The following is a 19,372-nucleotide window of genomic DNA, read 5'->3' on the forward strand; positions in this document are numbered from 1 at the left end:
CTCATCCTTTAAAGTCGACCTCCACCTCAGCCTCCGAGGCCTAGGAGCCCAATCATCAAATGAGACGTGTCCAGCACACCTAATATAATGAAATCACATATCATCTTCTCATATTGGAAGATAGCCGGATTCCTGAAGGAAACAAGAGAAGACCTATGTTAATCTCCTTTATAAATACATCATTATAACTCCCTATAAGATTACTACAATCCTACTCTTAAATTTCCTAGCTTTCACACTCTTTCACCCTCTAACTTAAGCATCAGAGTGTATGTGGCAAACATGTCACACCCCCTCCCAGGTTACCTTTTTAAACTGAAAGGAGACATAAAGACAACAAATGTCAATTCTCTTATGACACCTACTATCCAACTAATACCTGTGACCTGTTTCCTTGCACCCGATTAACCTGATAGACAATTGTATAGACATAATATCTTTTCATACATTCTCAGCTATAGTCTTGTAGGCATTCAGAGTTCACTATCAATTTACACAAACACAACTTATATACACATTTTAAACAGAATTTACATTAAGCACTTCCACATTTATGCAAACTTAAGGTTCTACCCTTTCCTAACCTATGTACAAGAGTTCTAGTGCCTATAAAAAACATAACATGAACCTAAAAAACTCCTGGTTTATTTGGTATCGACAGACTTGTGGAAAACTAGCAGCTGTAAGCTAGGCTCCGGGAGATCGACCACTACCTGGAAAGTAAAATATTTGAAAGAGTGAGCTAAATTGCCTAGTAAGTGACTGACTTTTAAAACATAAGTTCATAAACATAAGCATACTGGATTATTCAAAAAATATTTGATAAATAAGAATGTTTTCATAGTTTCAAGGTTAAAGAAACAGGCTTAACTTAAGCATATAAACTTTGCACTTTAAAATCATAACAATGACATGTTGAAACCCTAAAATTATAGCATAACTTTGGCTAATCTTATAAAACATTCATGCTTTTCTTTGTACTTTTTTTTCCTTAGTTGAGGTAGAGCCCCTTTTGCCCATTCACTCAACCTTAGCTGATGTAGAGAAGTCTCAATACAATCAACATCGATAATAGTCATATGTGCACATAGATATGTCCCAAAGGCTAATATAAACACATTCCTTGTATAATCTTCGGATACCTTCATCTTCTTTAGTATCAGAGTCTCGGATATTTTCATCTCCTTCAGTATCGGGTTTCATCATTAGAATACTGAAGCATGCTTTTTACTAAACATACATAGTACTTAAATCTTTTAGCCTTCCTTAGAAAACTTGGCTTCCAAGTAGGTAAACATAACATAAAAGTCCATAATACATTTGGATTTTATGAATCAAAACATACTTAAAACATTACCTAAGAACATGATTTATAGACTTTCTTTGGAAACCATTCATGTTTGAAACATGCTTTGAAAACATTAGAGCATCTAGCTCAAAATAGTATAATCATGCTTAGAGTACCTTGAAGCACATGGCTTACTTGAGAGAAAAGTCATGCTTCGTATATATTGAAACTATGCTTTTAGGATGGACCATGCGTCCAACATACTTTGGTTGAAGTATGCATTGAAAACAACTTAAGGAGAGCATTCTTAAAACTTATGCATTGGACATAAATCATGTTTTGAAAACATTTAAGAAAAACATTTCATTAAACATATGCATTACACTTTAAAATCATAACAATGACATGTTGAAAACACTAAAGTCATAGCATAACTTTGGCTAATCTCATAAAACATTCATGTTTTGCTTTGTACTCTTTTTTCCTTAGTTGAGGTAGAGCCCCTTTTGTTCATTCACTCAACGTCAGTAACCTTAGCTGATGTAGAGTAGTCTCAATACAATCAATATCGATAGTAGTCATACGTACATATAGATATGCCCCAAAGACTAATATAAATGTGTTCCTTATGTAATCTCTGGATACCTTCATCTTTTTCAATAACAGGGTCCCAGATACTTTCATCTCCTTCACTATCAAGTTTCATCATTAGAGTACTAAAGCATGCTTTGTACTAAACATACATAGTACTTAAATCTTTTAGCCTTCCTTAGAAAACTTGGCTTCTAAGTAGGTAAACATAACATAAAAGTGCATAATATATTTGGAATGCTTTTATGAATCAACACATACTTAAAACATTACATAAGAACATGATTCATAAACTTTCCTTGGAAACCATTCATGCTGGAAACATGCTTTCAAAACATTAGAGCATCTAGCTCAAAATAGTATAATCATGCTTAGAGTACCTTGAAGCACACAATTTATTTGAGAGAAAACTCATGCTTAGTATACATTGAAACTTTGCTTTTAGGATGGACCATGCATCCAAACATACTTTGGTTGAACTATGCCTTGAAAACAACTTAAGGAGAACATTCTTAAAACTTATGAATTCAATATAAATCATACTTTGAAAACATTTAAGTAAAATATTCATTAAACATATGCATTGCAATCGTATTAAAAGAAATATTCATAAAACTTTGTCATTCACTGTTACTTGCTAGCTCCCAAGGGATTATAAGCTCTTTCTATCTCCGTTTGGTCTGCCACATAAATGAATAACCCTTGGTCAATTAAATTGGCTCCCCTTTTAAGCTTAACTACTTTAACTAACTTCTAATTTTTCTCTTTGAGTCCACGTTTAAGTATTTAGTAGCTTAGCATGTTTAACATTCCTTTAAGGACACATATTAACTTATCAACACTTAAATTTCAAGACTAGTACAATGCCAAGCTCTAGGCAATCTAAGCACACCACATGGCCTGATAGGTGCTGGCACACGCACTACCCTTCAGACGCGTGCATGAGCCCTTCTAATAAGCAACACGGTCTGTCACACATGCACACGTTGGACATTGTCACACTACATAGGCATCGAGTGCTAGGGGTAGGTGATGAAGCTTGCAACCTTAGGCGATGAGCGTCGCATATAGGCTGAGTGTTGAGTGCCTCCTTCATCGCACCGCCAGACACCCTCGCACGCACGTAAAGCCTATCTTAATTGATGTGCACAGACACCCTCACTGGCACTAACTCAACGTCTGCCTTCAAGTCCTTAGTCAGCTGCTTGTTTCTTCAATTTATGTCGTTGCCTGTTTGTTCAACACTTTCCCAGATTCAACTTCCAGAACTTATAACTGGAAATATATTCATCAAAATGCAAAACTTCCCTCTATGAACTTCTTTCATAACCTCTTAACTATTTTACCTTAAATTTTGAGCTTTAAATTCTTCCTAGAGGGCTCAAATTCCACATCTTCATAGCTTGTTCGGAGAAGTATGGAATTCAAAACTACTTTCAATCTCTTAATATTTCCACGTTAAATCGTGGGAATTCCTTCTTATCAGCCTTGAATCCTCTACTAAACTAACCAAGCATCAATTTGGTTGTTGAGATTCCTCTTTAACACGAGAGAATTGTCCAAACCCTTCTCTTCTTTATAAGCCCTTTTATACTTCCCCTTGCATGTCTATTTTGTCTAGTTAATTGACACCTCATGTCACTTAGTTTTATCCTTTACCTTTGATAATGAAACTTAGTCCACTAATTATACTTAAGAAAATAAACTCTCTCAACACTTCAATGCATAGAAAGTCATAACTCTCACTACTTAAAGCATCTCGGCCACTGCTTCACCGCACGCTCAACAGCCCTTCAGCATCTTGCCTTAGGCGCTTAGCAACATGCTCAGTTGCTTATGTCAAGCAACTGTCCTACGTATTCCTTGGGTGCTCCGCCGCATGCCTAGCTGCCTATTTTAGTGCAAATAACCTCTAATGAAGCCATGCAGGCCTCATGTTAGCTGCTCGTCCAAAAGCCTTTATTTTAAGTTGTCCACAACTAACCTCCAAGCCATAAGTCTTTCCACGCATGGCTTCTCTTTCTTCAACACTCTTCATAAATTCACTAGTGGTAGAATTCCTCCATTTCACCCAAGAGCTTATTTTCCCTACAGTTAGAATATTTTTCAACCCTAAACTTAATTCATTCATTTCCAAGGCTTAAAGCACTTAGAAAATCCTTCTCCTGTTTACTTATCCACTAATTCATTTAACAAGCTCTAAAACAATAAATGTCATGGTAACTTCCCAAGCATAAACATTTAGGAAGAACAAGTTTTAAGGTTTACAAAGCATTGCACCAACATGCATGTTTTCTCTTTTACAGACCACGCTCTTTTCCCTTCAAACAAATTTAATGTCACATGAAGGTTAAGCATGCTTCTCTTATTCTGATTTTGACATCAGCAATAAGTATGTGTTGTATGCTACAATTGTTTGGTTAAACTTTACACATCATCTCAAAACTTTTTTTGCTCACTAAAAAAATCCATCATTTTCGCCTTTTTCTAAACTCAACCTTGAATTTCAACATAGTCCACATGAACTTATTGTTCTTTTAGTACAAGAATTGTAGAAAGAAGAAATCAAGTAACTCATTGTTACATAAATATAAAATATCTCACATGTTCAATACAATTAATCAATTATAGAGATAAATTTGTCAATCTTTGATCTCATCAATACTTAAATATGGTATTAATAGTTGAGGTACAAAAAATATTCACCCCATTTTAAAATTGGGATCAACTAGTTTATGTCCACTTTGCACATGGTCAGTCAAGACTGTAGTAGAGATTATAGAGAAGGGGCCTTCAGGGAGGTTACACCGCACCATTTTCAATAATGTCAAATAATTTAGGGCGTGTTTGGTTTAACTTCTTGATTGTATCACTTTCCACCGTGTCAAACAATTTAGGGCGTGTTTGGTTTAATTTCTTAATTGTTTAATTTTGAAAATAAGTCATTTAGAAAAAATTGAAACATTTGACGACCATTCAAAATAGTTTTTGAGACAAATTTTAAACTGCTTTTATCAAAAGTGTTTAAATAAAAATAATCTTTTTAAAGAATATACTTTGTTTAGTCATTCTAAACGGGCCCTTAAGTTTAGATTTAAATACATTTCGATTCATATATTTTTAATAAAACTTAGAAGATATTGGTGAAGGACTATGAAGTCCGATGCGAAAGCGGGATCGGTCCCAGTTATAAATTTCACAGAAACTAAAATTCATAAAAACCTAGTTATGCATTCTAAAGAAAAATACAGCGTGCTTTAACACAATACGAAAGGAATTTAAGGTTAGTCACACTTACCCTTGAAGCCAAAAGAATCTACACGAATTCCTCTCAACAAACTATCACGAACGATCATGATCACAAACAAAAACCAAATCGTCAACAGTTTGGACACTACCACAAGAGATTCCTGTATTCTTCTTAGGGATTGAGAATTACAAGAGTGTGTGGGCTCTGTTGATAATTTTGGAAGGAGAAAAATTTTTGGCTGCGAGGAGAAGAGGCTTTTTTGTAGGGCAGATCAATCTTAAAAAATTCACATACTCTCTGTGAAAAAACTCACGATAGAAGACAAAGAAAAATGATGCAACCACACAACCCATGATTAAAAATGAGAATATAGGGAAGGGAAGTTACAACTCTCCCTTTAATTCAAAAATACATTTTAAAAAAATATTTTAATTTAATAAAAAAATTATATATATAATAATCAACTTATTATAAATGTAACTATATGTTATATAAAATATAACACATAATTTATAGTTTACATTATATCAAATACAATATAACTTATAGTTCTCAAGCTCTTAATAATTCATGGTATTTAATATAAATCAAATTTATATTAAATTTAATTATATGAATCAAATCCATATAATTAGTATTTGAATCATATTTAAATATTTATTACCTCTCATTATAAATTTTATATTACAACATATCAAATATATTATATATATTAATTATATCATATCTAATTAATTTAAATTAATTATATCATATATAATTAATTTTCCAATTAATTTGAACAATTCAAATTTATCCAAAATTATTTCTCAATAATCCCAATTGAGCTACCGAGGGGACCTTATGGACCTGCTCAAATTATACTTGATCAATTAATTAAACCTCCTTAATTAAATTAATCAACTTCCATTAAATGTCGTCACTCCACTAAAGACCGATAGTAATACTCTTCGCACTATAGTTATATTTCTATGTCCATTGGATATAACCAGTCAATGCGATGACCCTTCACAAATTGCTCGTAAGAACGACTGGGTTTTAATTACCGTTTTGCCCCTGTAGTTACATCTGACTCCTTAAGTACTGTTGATCCAACAATAAGTCATAGTTCAACTATGACCAAACTCCTCTCGGGCCAAGAGAGGGTGTGGCGCCACATTGTTCAAGCCCCGGAATCAGCCCTTAAGGAAACAATTTATCTACTTACCCCGATGTTAGAGAAGAAGTGAATTTCATCTTGTGTAACTGTGTTCGCAGCTCCCCAATCAGACGAATCCCCAAAATGGTAGGCATACTAAGTCAACGAACTAGCCACTCTCACCTATGCAAATCAAATGATCGCTTTCATAGGCAGGAGTTCGCAACTCACTCAGGATTTAGGTCATGTCATCTATGGTCATCCTGGTGAAATGTAAGTCTCTACTATGAACGGTGTTATATAATGAGACTATTCATTTTGTGGTCTGGTCTTATACAAACCCTTTTGTATAGAGAACCTTCACTTACATGTCTCTACATGAATAATCAAGATCAGATTATTTATAGAACTTTACAACAATTGTAACATCTACAAAGCGAGTAATATTCGTAGTGTCACAAGGATAAGGTATCAAGTTTTGTCTATCTACTATAAACCGTTTAGGTTATCACTTAAACATAATCCACTTGTATGTCTTCACATAATCCACTTGTATGACTCTACATACATATTTAAGTTTCAGAATATAACCTTGGATGTTTATTTATTGATTTTGTGGGTTAATGCTACTAAATTTCAAATAAAACACTTCAAATTTTATTACTACAGAGGCACGAGATTTAGGGCATCAACCCAACAATTAGTTCATCAACTTTGATTTTTTTTCTATTTTAGTTCATGTAATTTTAATTGTCAACTTTTAGTTCCCGCACTTTCAATAAATCTTAAAATATTTAAAGACCATTTCAGTTTTATACCTTATATTTCGTTCCATTTTATTATTATATTTTCAATTGTTCAATTTTAGTTTTTATGCTCTTAATAAATCTTAAATTTAATTAATGTAGTTAATATCTTATTATTTTTCCAAAACATTAGTCTCTACGAGAAAATATAATTATTTTCTTGCATGAAAATTATAATTATTTTCTTGCATGAAAATTATAATTATTTTGTAGTTGGGCTAAAATTTCAATTATATTTTGTTAAAACAACAAATAATAAATAAACTTGTTCATTTTAACTACTAAAAAAAGATCGATAAGGAACAACACTTGTATAGTTATTTAGATCTCGTAATTGATAATACATTCTATATATCAATTGAACCATGTTCGTTTTAACATTATCTATTTTATATAACAACTTATATAGTTATTTAAATCTCTTAATTGATAATACATTCTATATATCGGTTGAACCATGTTCGTTTTAACATTATCTATTTTATATAACAACTTATATAGTTATTTAAATCTCTTAATTGATAATAATATCGGTTGAACCATGTTGGTTTCGGCATTATCTATTTTATATAATATTTATTTTTATGTTGCGAGTTTGGCGAAGGAGAGGAAAGAGAATCTGTCCAGGGTGGCTGAAGGCTGAAGCCAAGCAGCCAGCGGAGGGAATAATAATACAGCTGGTTTACGCGCTACCCTTTATTCCTAAAGCGACAATTTAGGCCTCCAATTTCCCATTTCCAACTTTGGATCTCACTCTCTAATAAAATAACAACAACTATATTTAATTATCAATTTATTAAAATCTTAAATCAATTATTTATAGTATTAATCGTATGTTTTAAATCATGAACTTTCTTCAATGTATTATCAATGCATCAATGTTGATCATCGATTGTATTATCATACAAGTAATTTAAATTAGTTCATTTACGATAAACCCAACTAATAATTGTGTAAATTTAAACTTTATATATCAATACCAAAATTGATGTTTAATGTAATGGTATGATTTATGAATAAACTTATAAAAATTATTTAATATATCAGATTTTAATTGATACAATAAAAGGGTATACAATGATATTTTCCAAAGAAAAAAGAAAAAATGGCCCACAAGTTAAGAAAGAAAAAAGATATTTTATAATAGCAGAAAGTAATTTTAAAAAAAAAATGAATCTACGGTTTAAAGAAATCGATGGATGGTTTCAAATCTTCAATCTCGCGAAGGGAATGAAACACGATTCGTGAATTTAGCCAACAAGAACTCGATCCAGAAAAGTTCAACCTCAAATTTTCTTTTAAAAAAGGCCTGATTTCTGATCTTTAATCGGATGCAAGAACAGAATGAGGGAGGCCAATCGGCGTTTCTGTGAAATAGATGAAATGATTTTGAAACGAGAATCATTTCATCGAAATCCAGAACACATCCATTCCATTAACCAATCAATAAATATAACCAGAACAGACAGTCAAGAAGTAAAAATCTACATTCATCACACTCCACTCATTCAAATCAATCAAGAATTCCACTAGACCAAAAAAAAGAATTTCACATATATATATTACAAACTAAAAACAAAACAAAATCAAAATACTGCTCATCTCTTGTAAGATCCAAGGCTTTCTACCTCCATGGACGGTGAAGAAGAAGGAGAAGAAATGCCTGAAGTAGCAGCAGAAGCAGCAACCATAGCCAAGCATCCTTCACTCCAGGCTCGTCTGATCGGGTACGAGACGGACTTATGTTTAGACATGGAGTGAGAACAACGTCTGTTATCACGATCGTGAAGGGCGCAGCTGCAGTTCTTGTGGTAAGGACGGCGGTCGATCTCGGCGTCGGAGCCGGCGATGCAGCCGTGGTAGACGGATCTGAGTAAGGCGTCGGCCATGGAGTCGTCCGAGGGGAATGGCCGTTGCCGGAGGAGGAGTTGAGGGAAAGAGGGGAATGGAGAGGGAGGGGTTTATATAGGGAGGGGAGAAATTAAAGAGGGGGTTGACGGGGAGACAGTTGTCGGGAAATGGGAAAAGGGCGAATTAAGCGATGTGGGATCCGTGTAGTGTGCGTATGAGTTATGGGTTTGTGCGTTGGGAGTTGGCCTACTTTGCTTCTTGCCGCCTTGCCATGTGATGCCAATCAGCCTTTTGGGTTGTACAAGACATTGACTCACTCCCTATTTCTTTAATTTTCTCAATAAATTATTCTTTTTATTTTGTTTTATTTTCTCTCTAACTTTTTAATTTATTCTATTTTGTCATGTGTAATGCTCATATACTATTCACTTTTTTTTTAAAAAAATAATAATAATAATATGTGGGATGAAAATCAAATTTCTAACTTTGAGCTTATCAGATAACAGTCTTGTATATGAATTAGATTGGATTAGGACATTTTTTGGACCAATCTAAAAATTCAAGTTGGTTGGATTGACAATAAAGGATCCAGAAAAGTCTCCAACCCAATCTTTAAAATTCAGTTTGGGTTGGGTGGTTAGTTATAACTTATTTTTTCTTTTTAATTAAAAATATGTAAATTTAAATACAAGACAAAACTGATAAATAGTATATAATAGTATTTGGAGTATAGACTATTTTAATTTGAGTTATAAGTATTTTTGTTTGAGTTGCAGACTATTTTAATTTGTGTAGAAAATAATAAACATAATAACAAAAAGAAAGATAGATGATGAGTGGAAAATAGTAAACAATGTAGTAAAAAGGATATTGAAATAATATTTTCTAGACTTAACTGTAGGACATAAATAGTTGTAAATGTCACTATATATTTGGTGTACTAAACATGGAGTCGGCTATAACAACTCACACAGCCAAGTGCAAGTTGGTGCCCCAATTATCCCTAACTTTCAAGTTTTACACTTTAAATCACATCTTTTCATTAAATACTTACTTTAGTCACTAATGTCTATTAATTATTTTAAAATAATTATGAACTGAATTTTGAAATTTAATTTTAATCGTTATAGAAAATAGTGAAACTTAATAATTATACTTTTTTAAATTTATTTATAAACATTAATATTAAAGATGAAAATAGAGTATTTAATAAAAAATAAAGATCAAAAGTGTAAATTTTGGAAATCTATGGACCAATTTGAAATAAAACTAAAAATTCATAGGCAAAATTGTAACATTTTGAAACTTGAGAACTAAATTGAAACAAAACTCAAAACTTAAATACTAAATTTGTAACATTTTAAAATTTAGGAATCAAAGGAAAATTAGACCCAACACATAGAGGGATCAAAAATGTATTTTTTCTAAAAATAAAAATATCTTTTGTTATTAACTTTAATGAAAGTAGCAATTTATAATTAAGATACGTATATTAAATGATTACATATTAAAATTTAGAGACTACAATTATTATAAATTTAAAATTACTCTAAATCGATATAAACTAAGGTTGGAATATTAAATTATTATAACTATTCTTTAACGTATTTTTTATTATTATATTATTTAGCTTTTAGTCGTCTGTAGAACTCGAGGTACGAGTTTGACTTTGATACGCTAATAAATGAAATTGATAGGAATGGAGGTTTGAGCAATAGGTTTAGGAAACATAAAATATGTGTCTCTCTCATTATTTTGTTATTTTCTACCACACTTGCTCCCACCTTCTCCATAGGTACTTTAGTTTTGCTTACAGATTTTTTACTTAATGGAATGCTTTTATAATTCTTTTTTTTTTTTTCTTTTTACGATATATAACGTAGAAGATCAAATTTACTTCAAAATTGATAGTATATTACCTCCCGTATCTAATCTCACTCATTTATTATGTTTAATATTTTTAATTATCTATTTTTGTAGGAATTCCAACAAATTATGCATTTTGGAGTGCTATGTATTGTTTGGGATTAATTTGAAGTTACTGAGAGTTATATCGAGCACCTGGGGCTTTAAGGACCGAAAAAGAGAAAAATTCTCCCAAACAGTCAAGTGTCGCGACACTGGATCGCACATAAGATAGAAGCAACATAAAGGGCTGGCGAGGGCAACGCCACAACATCCATGAATAAGCACTTAATGTATTTGGTAAGATTTATCTAGATGAACTTAATGCACTTTAAATTTACTTCTAACTTATTTTATTTAGATGTATGTACGTGCACAAATTGACTCCCCTATCATCAATGGATGTCTTAGCTATAGATTTTAACTTGCGCATTTCTCTTTTATTTGTTTAGCTTAAATCGACAAGTAGTAAAGGTTGAATCATGTATGCTAAGGAATGTAGACTTCCCATAGACCTTGAGTGCATGCCAAACGTGGATTAAAAAATTAATTGATTAGTTAATTAGGCTACCTAATTAGTTAATCACATAATAATGGAACCCTAGAAATGCAAATGTTTGATTCTATATAGGTGCGTTCGAACCTAATAGGACTAAATCATTTAGATTAATGAAATGCAAATGTTTGATTCTATATAGACGTGTCCGAACCCAATAGGACTAAATCCTTAGATTAATTAGGGCTTTAGCTTTAATTAATAATTGGGTGTCTACTAAGTTCACCCAATGAGTTGACAATCCATTGCACCAATGAGTTGATTGAGCCAAGTAAGTCGTTGTGAGCACGTAAAGGATGCATGTTTAATTAAAAAAAAAATCAATAATCGAAATTGTATTGGAAGCCTTTCTTGTTCCTAAAACTAGATTTTTTCAATCTTAGGTTACATTTACCGGTTTTTTTTTTTTTTTTTTAAATAAATTTTCATGCCTTATTTTTATGCAATCTATATTTCACACAAACCCTCCATTTACCGCTATAATTAGCGGATTAGCTAAACATATCTAGCATTTCGCTGCGGATTGACTCAATCTTGACGCCAATGCTACGTTTTAGTAGTACTAGTATTATAAATGTATTTAATCTGTCGAATGTTAGCGACAACTTTCAACCACTACCATAGTGCATGTTTGATGCTAGTTAAACTATGTTGATTTTGGCTTTTATAAATTATTATTTTCTAAACATATGTTTTTATAAATCATTAAGGTTTCATTTATATTGAATTAAATTATTCATTTTCATTTACACTTAAAAGAGTTTTTTTTTTTTTTTTTTTAAAAAAAATATATACATGTTCGCGCTATGTTTTTGAAGAAATATGTTCATGGAATCGAACTTGTGGTTATGTTGATTTATGTGGATGTGATTCTATCCCTAGTAATTGATCATCTGATTCCCTCGGTTGAATGCATATGTTTGATTTGAAGAAGCACGTGAATATTTTTGAAGTTGAAGTCTAGGAAGAACGTTTTTATCTTCAGAGAACATTGTGAGTGTTCTTCAAGTACTTAGAGAGTATTATAATTATTAAGAAAATTATTTCTAGGCTTTCTAGAATCTGAAATTTTTAAAGCTTTCAAATGAAGAAGAAATCCTATGTTTAGACTTCTCATTTGAGTTTTATAGGCTTGGGTTGTTGATCCATGAACTTGGCCTATAGGCCCAACTAATTGAATTTTGGGTTTAGTTGACTTTTGGGCCAAATCAAACCTATTTTCAAACTCAATTGAACATGAGCCCAAATATAAATATTAAACTGATCAAATTAGTTAATTTGATTCTAGGGTCATGACGAAAACACGAGACATCATTGAGATCTATCAACTATTGTCTTTAATTTCAACTAAGACACATGTTGCCTTTTAACTAGTCTCATATTTGATAATTTGCCACTTTGTCTTCAATTTGAGAAATGACATGACTATTTGTGATTGATCCAAAATTCTTATTCAACAACATTAAAAAATATATATATTTCCAAATATCTTTTATAAAAGGAAAAATTGCAAAAAAAAAAAAAAAAAAAAAACTTGTGAATTATAAGGATTGTTATAATCACAACCTCTTGAATCCATCGATCTATTCTCTAAACTAACAAAAATGTTACAATTTCACCTTTAAAAATAGTAAATTGCACAAAATATCATTGGAATGGAAGTGTTATTCCAACACGATTGTTCAAACTATACCATCAAACTCAAAATATCATATATCGATTTTGTATTTTATTAAAAGAAGATAACAACTCAATATTGTTATGAAACATTTTTAGTGGATAGACTACTATTACCATTTTCAAATTTACAATCATTTTAATACCATATCCAATAATAGTAGGAGATTCAATATATCTATGGATCCCTCATACATACTATGTATGTCAGTTGAGTTATACTAATTTGAATTTAAATAAATGAAGTCAAAATTGATTAAATAGTAAAATTTTAAAATTTTATTAATATATATGAAAATTTGAATATTATGTCAAAATGAGCATAACTCAATTAATATAATATTTGTATTATCAACCTCGTGCCTACCACAAAATTAATCAAATACCTCTCAAATATAAAAATTGAACGTTACACTGAAATTATTGAAAGGAGTTTTATGTTAAGAATAAAGTTGGGCTTAAACGGGCCTGAAAGAGGAGTTGTAGGCTTTGAAGCTTACTTGCCCAGAAAGCTAATGGATCGGATTCTTTATTGGTCTCTTTGTTATCCCTCCACCGAGCCGACGCCACCGCAATATTCCGCTGTGGTGGTTTGCTTCAGAGTTCGGGAATTAGACTTCTAGCCAACCCTGCACAGGTCCTCGACAACGCCGTCGTTCCGTTCTGGTGGCGGTGGTAGGTCTTCGATGGCCGGAGGAAGACGAAGAACGAACCATGCCAAAGCCAGCGATAGCTTCAAGAAGAACAAGAGTAATTCTGGCAGAAGAAGATCAGACCCGTCATCAATTCGAGGAAATTTGTTTGTTGATGGCGGGTTTTTATCCGATTGGCAGTTTCAGTTATCGCCGCCAAGTTCTGCTCGAGGTGCGATTTTCTCTTTCCTTCTCATTGCACTTCCGTGTCTCTGCATTTGCTTAATCGTACTCGTGTAAGGCTGGTTTTTCATTTCTTCTGTTGGTAAAGAACGATAATCTGAGTTGATAATTTTCTGTTGAGATTTTCTTTGTACTTTTATTGATTTTGCTTTGGTATATTTTCTTCAGAGGGAAATTCTTGGGCAAAGGGCAAGTCTGGTTCAAAATCGGCTAATTTAGATCGTAAAAGAATTGCTTCATCAAGTGGGACTAAACAAGCCAGTGGTAATGCTATTGGCTACGAATACCCTCCTGCTCCGAATCAGGTATTTCTTATTTGAAGAACGTTCTTTCCATAGATTGCTTTTTAGCCTTCTTTGTTCTTTTATCCTTTTTATCTTGAGTTTTCTTTTCCTATTAATTGTTATATTTTCTTTAATTGTTTTTAGCTTTTCTTGACGCATTCTTTATGAGATATATTTCTGTCTTGGCTTCTTTATACAGTCTTTTCCTAGTATGTCGGAAAATTTTATTTCTTTGGAAGCTATTTCCTTCGTGTTCTTTTAAGTTTCTGTTCTATGAAATTACTTCTTTCTAGTGAGATGGGAGGCACTTTTAGATTCATTTTAAAGATCTTCTTTTGGGGTTTTTTGCAGGAAAGTTTTCATTCGGAATCCCGGGGTCTGCAGTATGATGCAGAGTGTAGCTTGGACAACTCACAGCCTTTTATATTACTTAATTCTATGAATAATCAAATTGTCGCATATGTAGATGAAAACCCACCATTAAAGGCAGATAATTTGGAATTTACTTATGATTATGGTACTAGTTTTGTGTTAGGTGACAGTTCACATAGAGGACTGGGGTTTCACGATGAGGATGAACTTGTTAAAAATCAGAACACGGATGATGATTCAGCCACACAAGTGGAAGGAGGATTGTGTGCTGGTTCATTATCCTCCGAGAAGGAAACTGGTAATGGTGAGAGGGTTAATTGCAGGGTAGGGGTTGAGACAGCTAATGAGATGCTAGCAGAAGCATCACCCTCCAACAAATATTCTCCAAGGAATTCAGGTTTCTTGTCAATTGGTGGTGTGAGATTATACACCCAAGATGTATCTGATGAAGGGGGTGATGATGATGGGGAGTCATCTGACGGAAGTTCTTAGTACTCTGAGCCTCTAGAGTCAGATGAATCGTCTGAAAGTGATAGCTCTGTAGAAATGTCTTGCAGTGGTTCAGATATTGATGACGAGGTGGCTGACGATTATCTTGAAGGGATTGGTGGAAGTGAAAATATTTTAAATTCCAAATGGTTAATAAAACAAGAGTTGGTAGAGTCTGATGATGATAGTTCTAACAGTAGCCTTGATGATACTTTAGAGAAATTAGGCGGCATTGCTTTGCAGGAAGCATCTAAAGAATATGGAATTATGAAAACTCCTTCAAGGAAGAAGAAAAGTTCTGTTGTTTCTAGAGATCATTGGTCAGCATTGGCTCTAGATGACTTGCTAGTAAAAGATACTAGATCTACATCAGCTAGAAAGCAAAAGAATGTTGCTCATTTTGCTTGTTCTTGGCCTCCAAAAGCTCCAAAATGTAAATCTGCTAGAAAGTATCCCGGTAAAGATCTCATTTTCACGTAGAAGTTATTAATTAGATACAGCTTGTTTATTAATGAAACCAATTTCTGTGCCTATAATTGTTGTACATGCCTTCTTTTTCTATGAGAAGTTATTTGATCGACTGAATGCAACATATGAAAGAAGAAAAAGGACCCAAGTCCACTAGGGGAAGTAGAAAAAAAAAGGCTTGCAGTGTAGTTCATACCCAAATTGCTGAAAATAATTGAATTTGGGAGAAAAGGAAGAAGGATTTGCTTTATCTAAAGAGCTCTAGGTAATTTAGCCAAAGAACCTTAACTTGATTCTTTAAAATATGACCTCCAGGAATTAAATAAAGCAGAATGCAGAATAAGGTCTACTCCGTGAGGCTTGTAATTCCTTCAGACACAATCTGTTGAAGAATATAGGACTTGAATATGTAGATTCTGGGAATAAGGGAAAAGTTGTAGCATTCCTAATCGACTTCTGCTCTTGTGTCATGTGAATTCATCTAGTAAACTTTTGATATGCAATAATATTGCGCTTGATGTCAGGTGAAAAGAAGAAATATCGTAAAGAAACGATTGCAGCAAAGCGTCGAGAAAGAATGCTTAATCGGGGTGTTGATCTAATGGAAATAAATCTGGTATCATTTATTTAATTTTCACCTGGTGTTGGATTCTCTCTAAAGTTTTGTTATACAAAGGTCATAGATCACTTCTGTAGTATGCACCTGAATAATGAATAATTAAGAACCTTGTTCTACAAAACATCTGAAGTCTAGTACTGTATGGTTTCTTTTCACGAGACCTCTATACAATATTCTCATTACTCATTCTTCGTAAAAACACGATGTACTAATCTCTGAATCTTCGAGCCATGGTAGAATTTTTAATTAGAAGCATAACTACTTGATGTAAAATGATATTCAATTTTATTGCTATGTTATTTAAATAATAGTGAGTAGAGTGGGGGAGGGGGGAGTGTTGGGCACAAAACGTGAGAAGACCTGGGATTGAAGAGGGTTGTTTTTTTTTTTTTTACTCTCTTTCCTTTATTTTTTTTTCTTAAAAAACAATCAGTGTGCCCTGCAGTCTGATTGCATTCCTTTGATCTGCGGCAGGAATGAAAAAACAATCAGTGTGCCCTGCAGTCTGATTGCATTCCTTTGATCTGCGGCAGGAATGTCATTTTCATTATCATTTCTTTTCATTGCATTTTCGCTATGTGAATATGGCCTTATTGTAGTCTGACTTTGAACAAATGGTTAATTGCCTCCTAGTTGTACGAGTTTCATGGATGGGTTGCTCAAATCCAGCTTTCTTTTGAATTTTGCATTAACTAATCTTGCAATTTGTTTGAATTGTAGAAATTGGAGCACATGGTTCTCAACAGAGAAGATATGTTCGCTTTCCAACCTATGCATCCCCGTGATTGTTCCCAGGTATGTAGAATGGTGCTTCACCTGCAGTTTGTTATCAGTTTGTGCCATGGAGGGTACAATGTTCCTTGTAATATTTGTCCTTTTAGGGTGTAAACTTGATTGATTCCTTAAGCTCCTCCTTTCCGGACCCTTTTCTTTGTTCAGAAGTGACATTTGAATTATCATTAGGTACGAAGATTGGCTGCAATTTACCGCTTGCATGGTGGTGCAAGGTTCTGGTAAAAAAAGGTAAACGTTAATTTCTTTTTCTTATTTGTTATTTTAGTCATTAACTGTTGATGCTTAAATTTGCTTCACTTTTTTTCTTCTTCTCAGGTTTGTAACAGTAACTCGAACACAGCACACAGGAATGCCATCAGCAAGTGATCAAGTCCGCCTTGAACAGGTGGTTGAAATCTTTTTGGTTGAGAATTATGTTTTGGATGTTGTTGGAGTCAACTTCTTGGATGGTCAGTGAACTTACCTTTCCCCCCCCCCCCCTCCCCTTCCCTTTTTTCTTCCCCAATCCCAGCTAATCGGAGCAAGAGACGAGGATGATGATTTTCTTGTTGCTGAAGGCTCAAATATAAAATCACAGGGCAGCAACAGAAGCAGAGAAAAGAAGAATACCAAAGTTTGTGGTTTGCACACACTGGAGCTTGATAAATCTGCAAGTAGTAAGTCGAGGTCGAAGGGTTCTGCAGGTAAGGGATTAAGTCAGAAAATGACCGGCAAAAAATATGCTGACCAACCTGTCTCATTTGTATCGTGTGGAGTAATGCAACCAGAACCAATGGACGAGAAAACGACTAGCAATTCTGAGGACGTAGATAAAAGCAAGGATATCGTAGCTGCATCTGAAATGAACGAGATGACCACTAGTGATGTCAAGAATATGGATATAAGTAGGGATAGTATTGGTGCATTTGAGTTGTACACCAAGGGTTTTGGGTCGAAAATGATGGCAAAAATGGGATATGTAGAAGGCGGAGGATTAGGGAAAGATGGTCAAGGAATGGCCCGCCCCATTGAGGTGATGAAACGGCCAAAATCACTTGGGTTAGGCATCGAGTTCTCCGAGGCCTCGACTTCTGCTGCTGGTGATAACCAGGCAAGTCGGGTTTCCGCCGCTAGATCTGGGTCCGGAGCTTTGGGAAAGTCCAAAAAAATTGGTGCTTTTGAAGAGCATACCAAAGGATTTGGGTCGAAAATGATGGCAAAGATGGGATTTGTTGAAGGCATGGGATTGGGAAAAGATTCACAAGGAATAGTCAACCCTTTGCTTCCTATCAGACGGCCTAAAGCGCGAGGGTTGGGTGCCAAAGGATAGATACATACAAGAATAACTATTCGTTTCATCATATTTGGTAATACATTCATTCTCTTAGACGGAGTCATTCTGTGTCGTTCCTCATTAACGAAGTAAATTTAGTCCTCTTGTTATTTTTGTTGTTTCTTGTTCTCTTAAATTAATAATGATGGAAACAAAAAACTTGATTTTCTTTACTATTAAGAATAAGGAGTGTTCATGGAGTTGGGTTTCTGGCCTAAAGGCTACACTCTGACTACAATCCAATTGACGAGGACAGAATAGAAGGCTATGGTAATGACCAGACTCGATTCAGATGAGAATCTAAAATTAAATTCTGTGACGTACAAATGTAAGAAGAAAAGTAAATACTAATCTTGTATTTTTAAGTTGGGGCAAATGGCAAAAACCATCCCTTAAGCATGAGTTATAGTTGTAATTCTTATTTTCAAACTAAGTATTAAAATTGAACCCTCAAACTTAAATAATTATAAAATTGTACCATTGTATAAGTTTGAGGATTCAAATTTTATCATTTTGGGGTTGAATTTTTATCTCTCGTAAGTTTGAGAGTCGATTTTAATACTTGTTATAACTTTGAGGTTCAAATTTTACCATTGAAATTTGAGGGTAATTACACATTACTATTTATCTTCTTTGAATACAACAATTATAGGATGGGGGTTTGAACTCTTGACTCTTGGATCGAAGTGCATGTAAATACATTGATCCAAAACTTATTTTGGTGCAATTACCACCAATATTTCAAGGTGGTATTTGCAATGTGTCATTGCGTTTCAGACTTCACTATAGATATAAGTTTTTTGAGTTTTTCTTTTTCTGCTTTCTTTTTCCTCCTCCGTCTTTCATGCTTTTGCTCGTTTTGCTCTTTTCTTTTGTCTTTTTTCCTTCGCTCGTTCTCATCTCGCTTTTTCATCCTTGTTCTTTCGTCTATTGTGGAGATGAACAAGGAATTAAGCGAGGTTCACTGTATTTGTGATTTTGTTCGTGTTACCCCAAAGGGGAACTTTAATGGTTGTGTGACTATGATGGATAAACCTTTTTGTTGGTGAAGATTGACGACATTGCATTCACATTTCTGTCGGTAGAAAAACTCTGA

The 19,372-nt window shown here is 33.5% G+C and overlaps 1 protein-coding gene across 1 annotated transcript; it reads left to right on the forward strand.

Annotated features, from left to right (window-relative positions):
- Positions 1–13,563: 13,563 nt before the first annotated feature.
- On the forward strand, positions 13,564–18,456 carry LOC120069254. Its single transcript, XM_039020972.1, is given in 9 exon segments — positions 13,564–13,926; positions 14,106–14,242; positions 14,573–15,539; positions 16,075–16,166; positions 16,890–16,964; positions 17,133–17,170; positions 17,172–17,192; positions 17,280–17,349; positions 17,476–18,456. Coding segments are annotated over 9 exon segments (2,376 nt in total). The 5' UTR covers positions 13,564–13,748; the 3' UTR covers positions 18,274–18,456.
- Positions 18,457–19,372: the final 916 nt, after the last annotated feature.

The sequence above is a fragment of the Benincasa hispida genome, unplaced genomic scaffold (genome assembly GCF_009727055.1).
Source record: "Benincasa hispida cultivar B227 unplaced genomic scaffold, ASM972705v1 Contig297, whole genome shotgun sequence".
Lineage (NCBI taxonomy): Eukaryota > Viridiplantae > Streptophyta > Magnoliopsida > Cucurbitales > Cucurbitaceae > Benincasa > Benincasa hispida.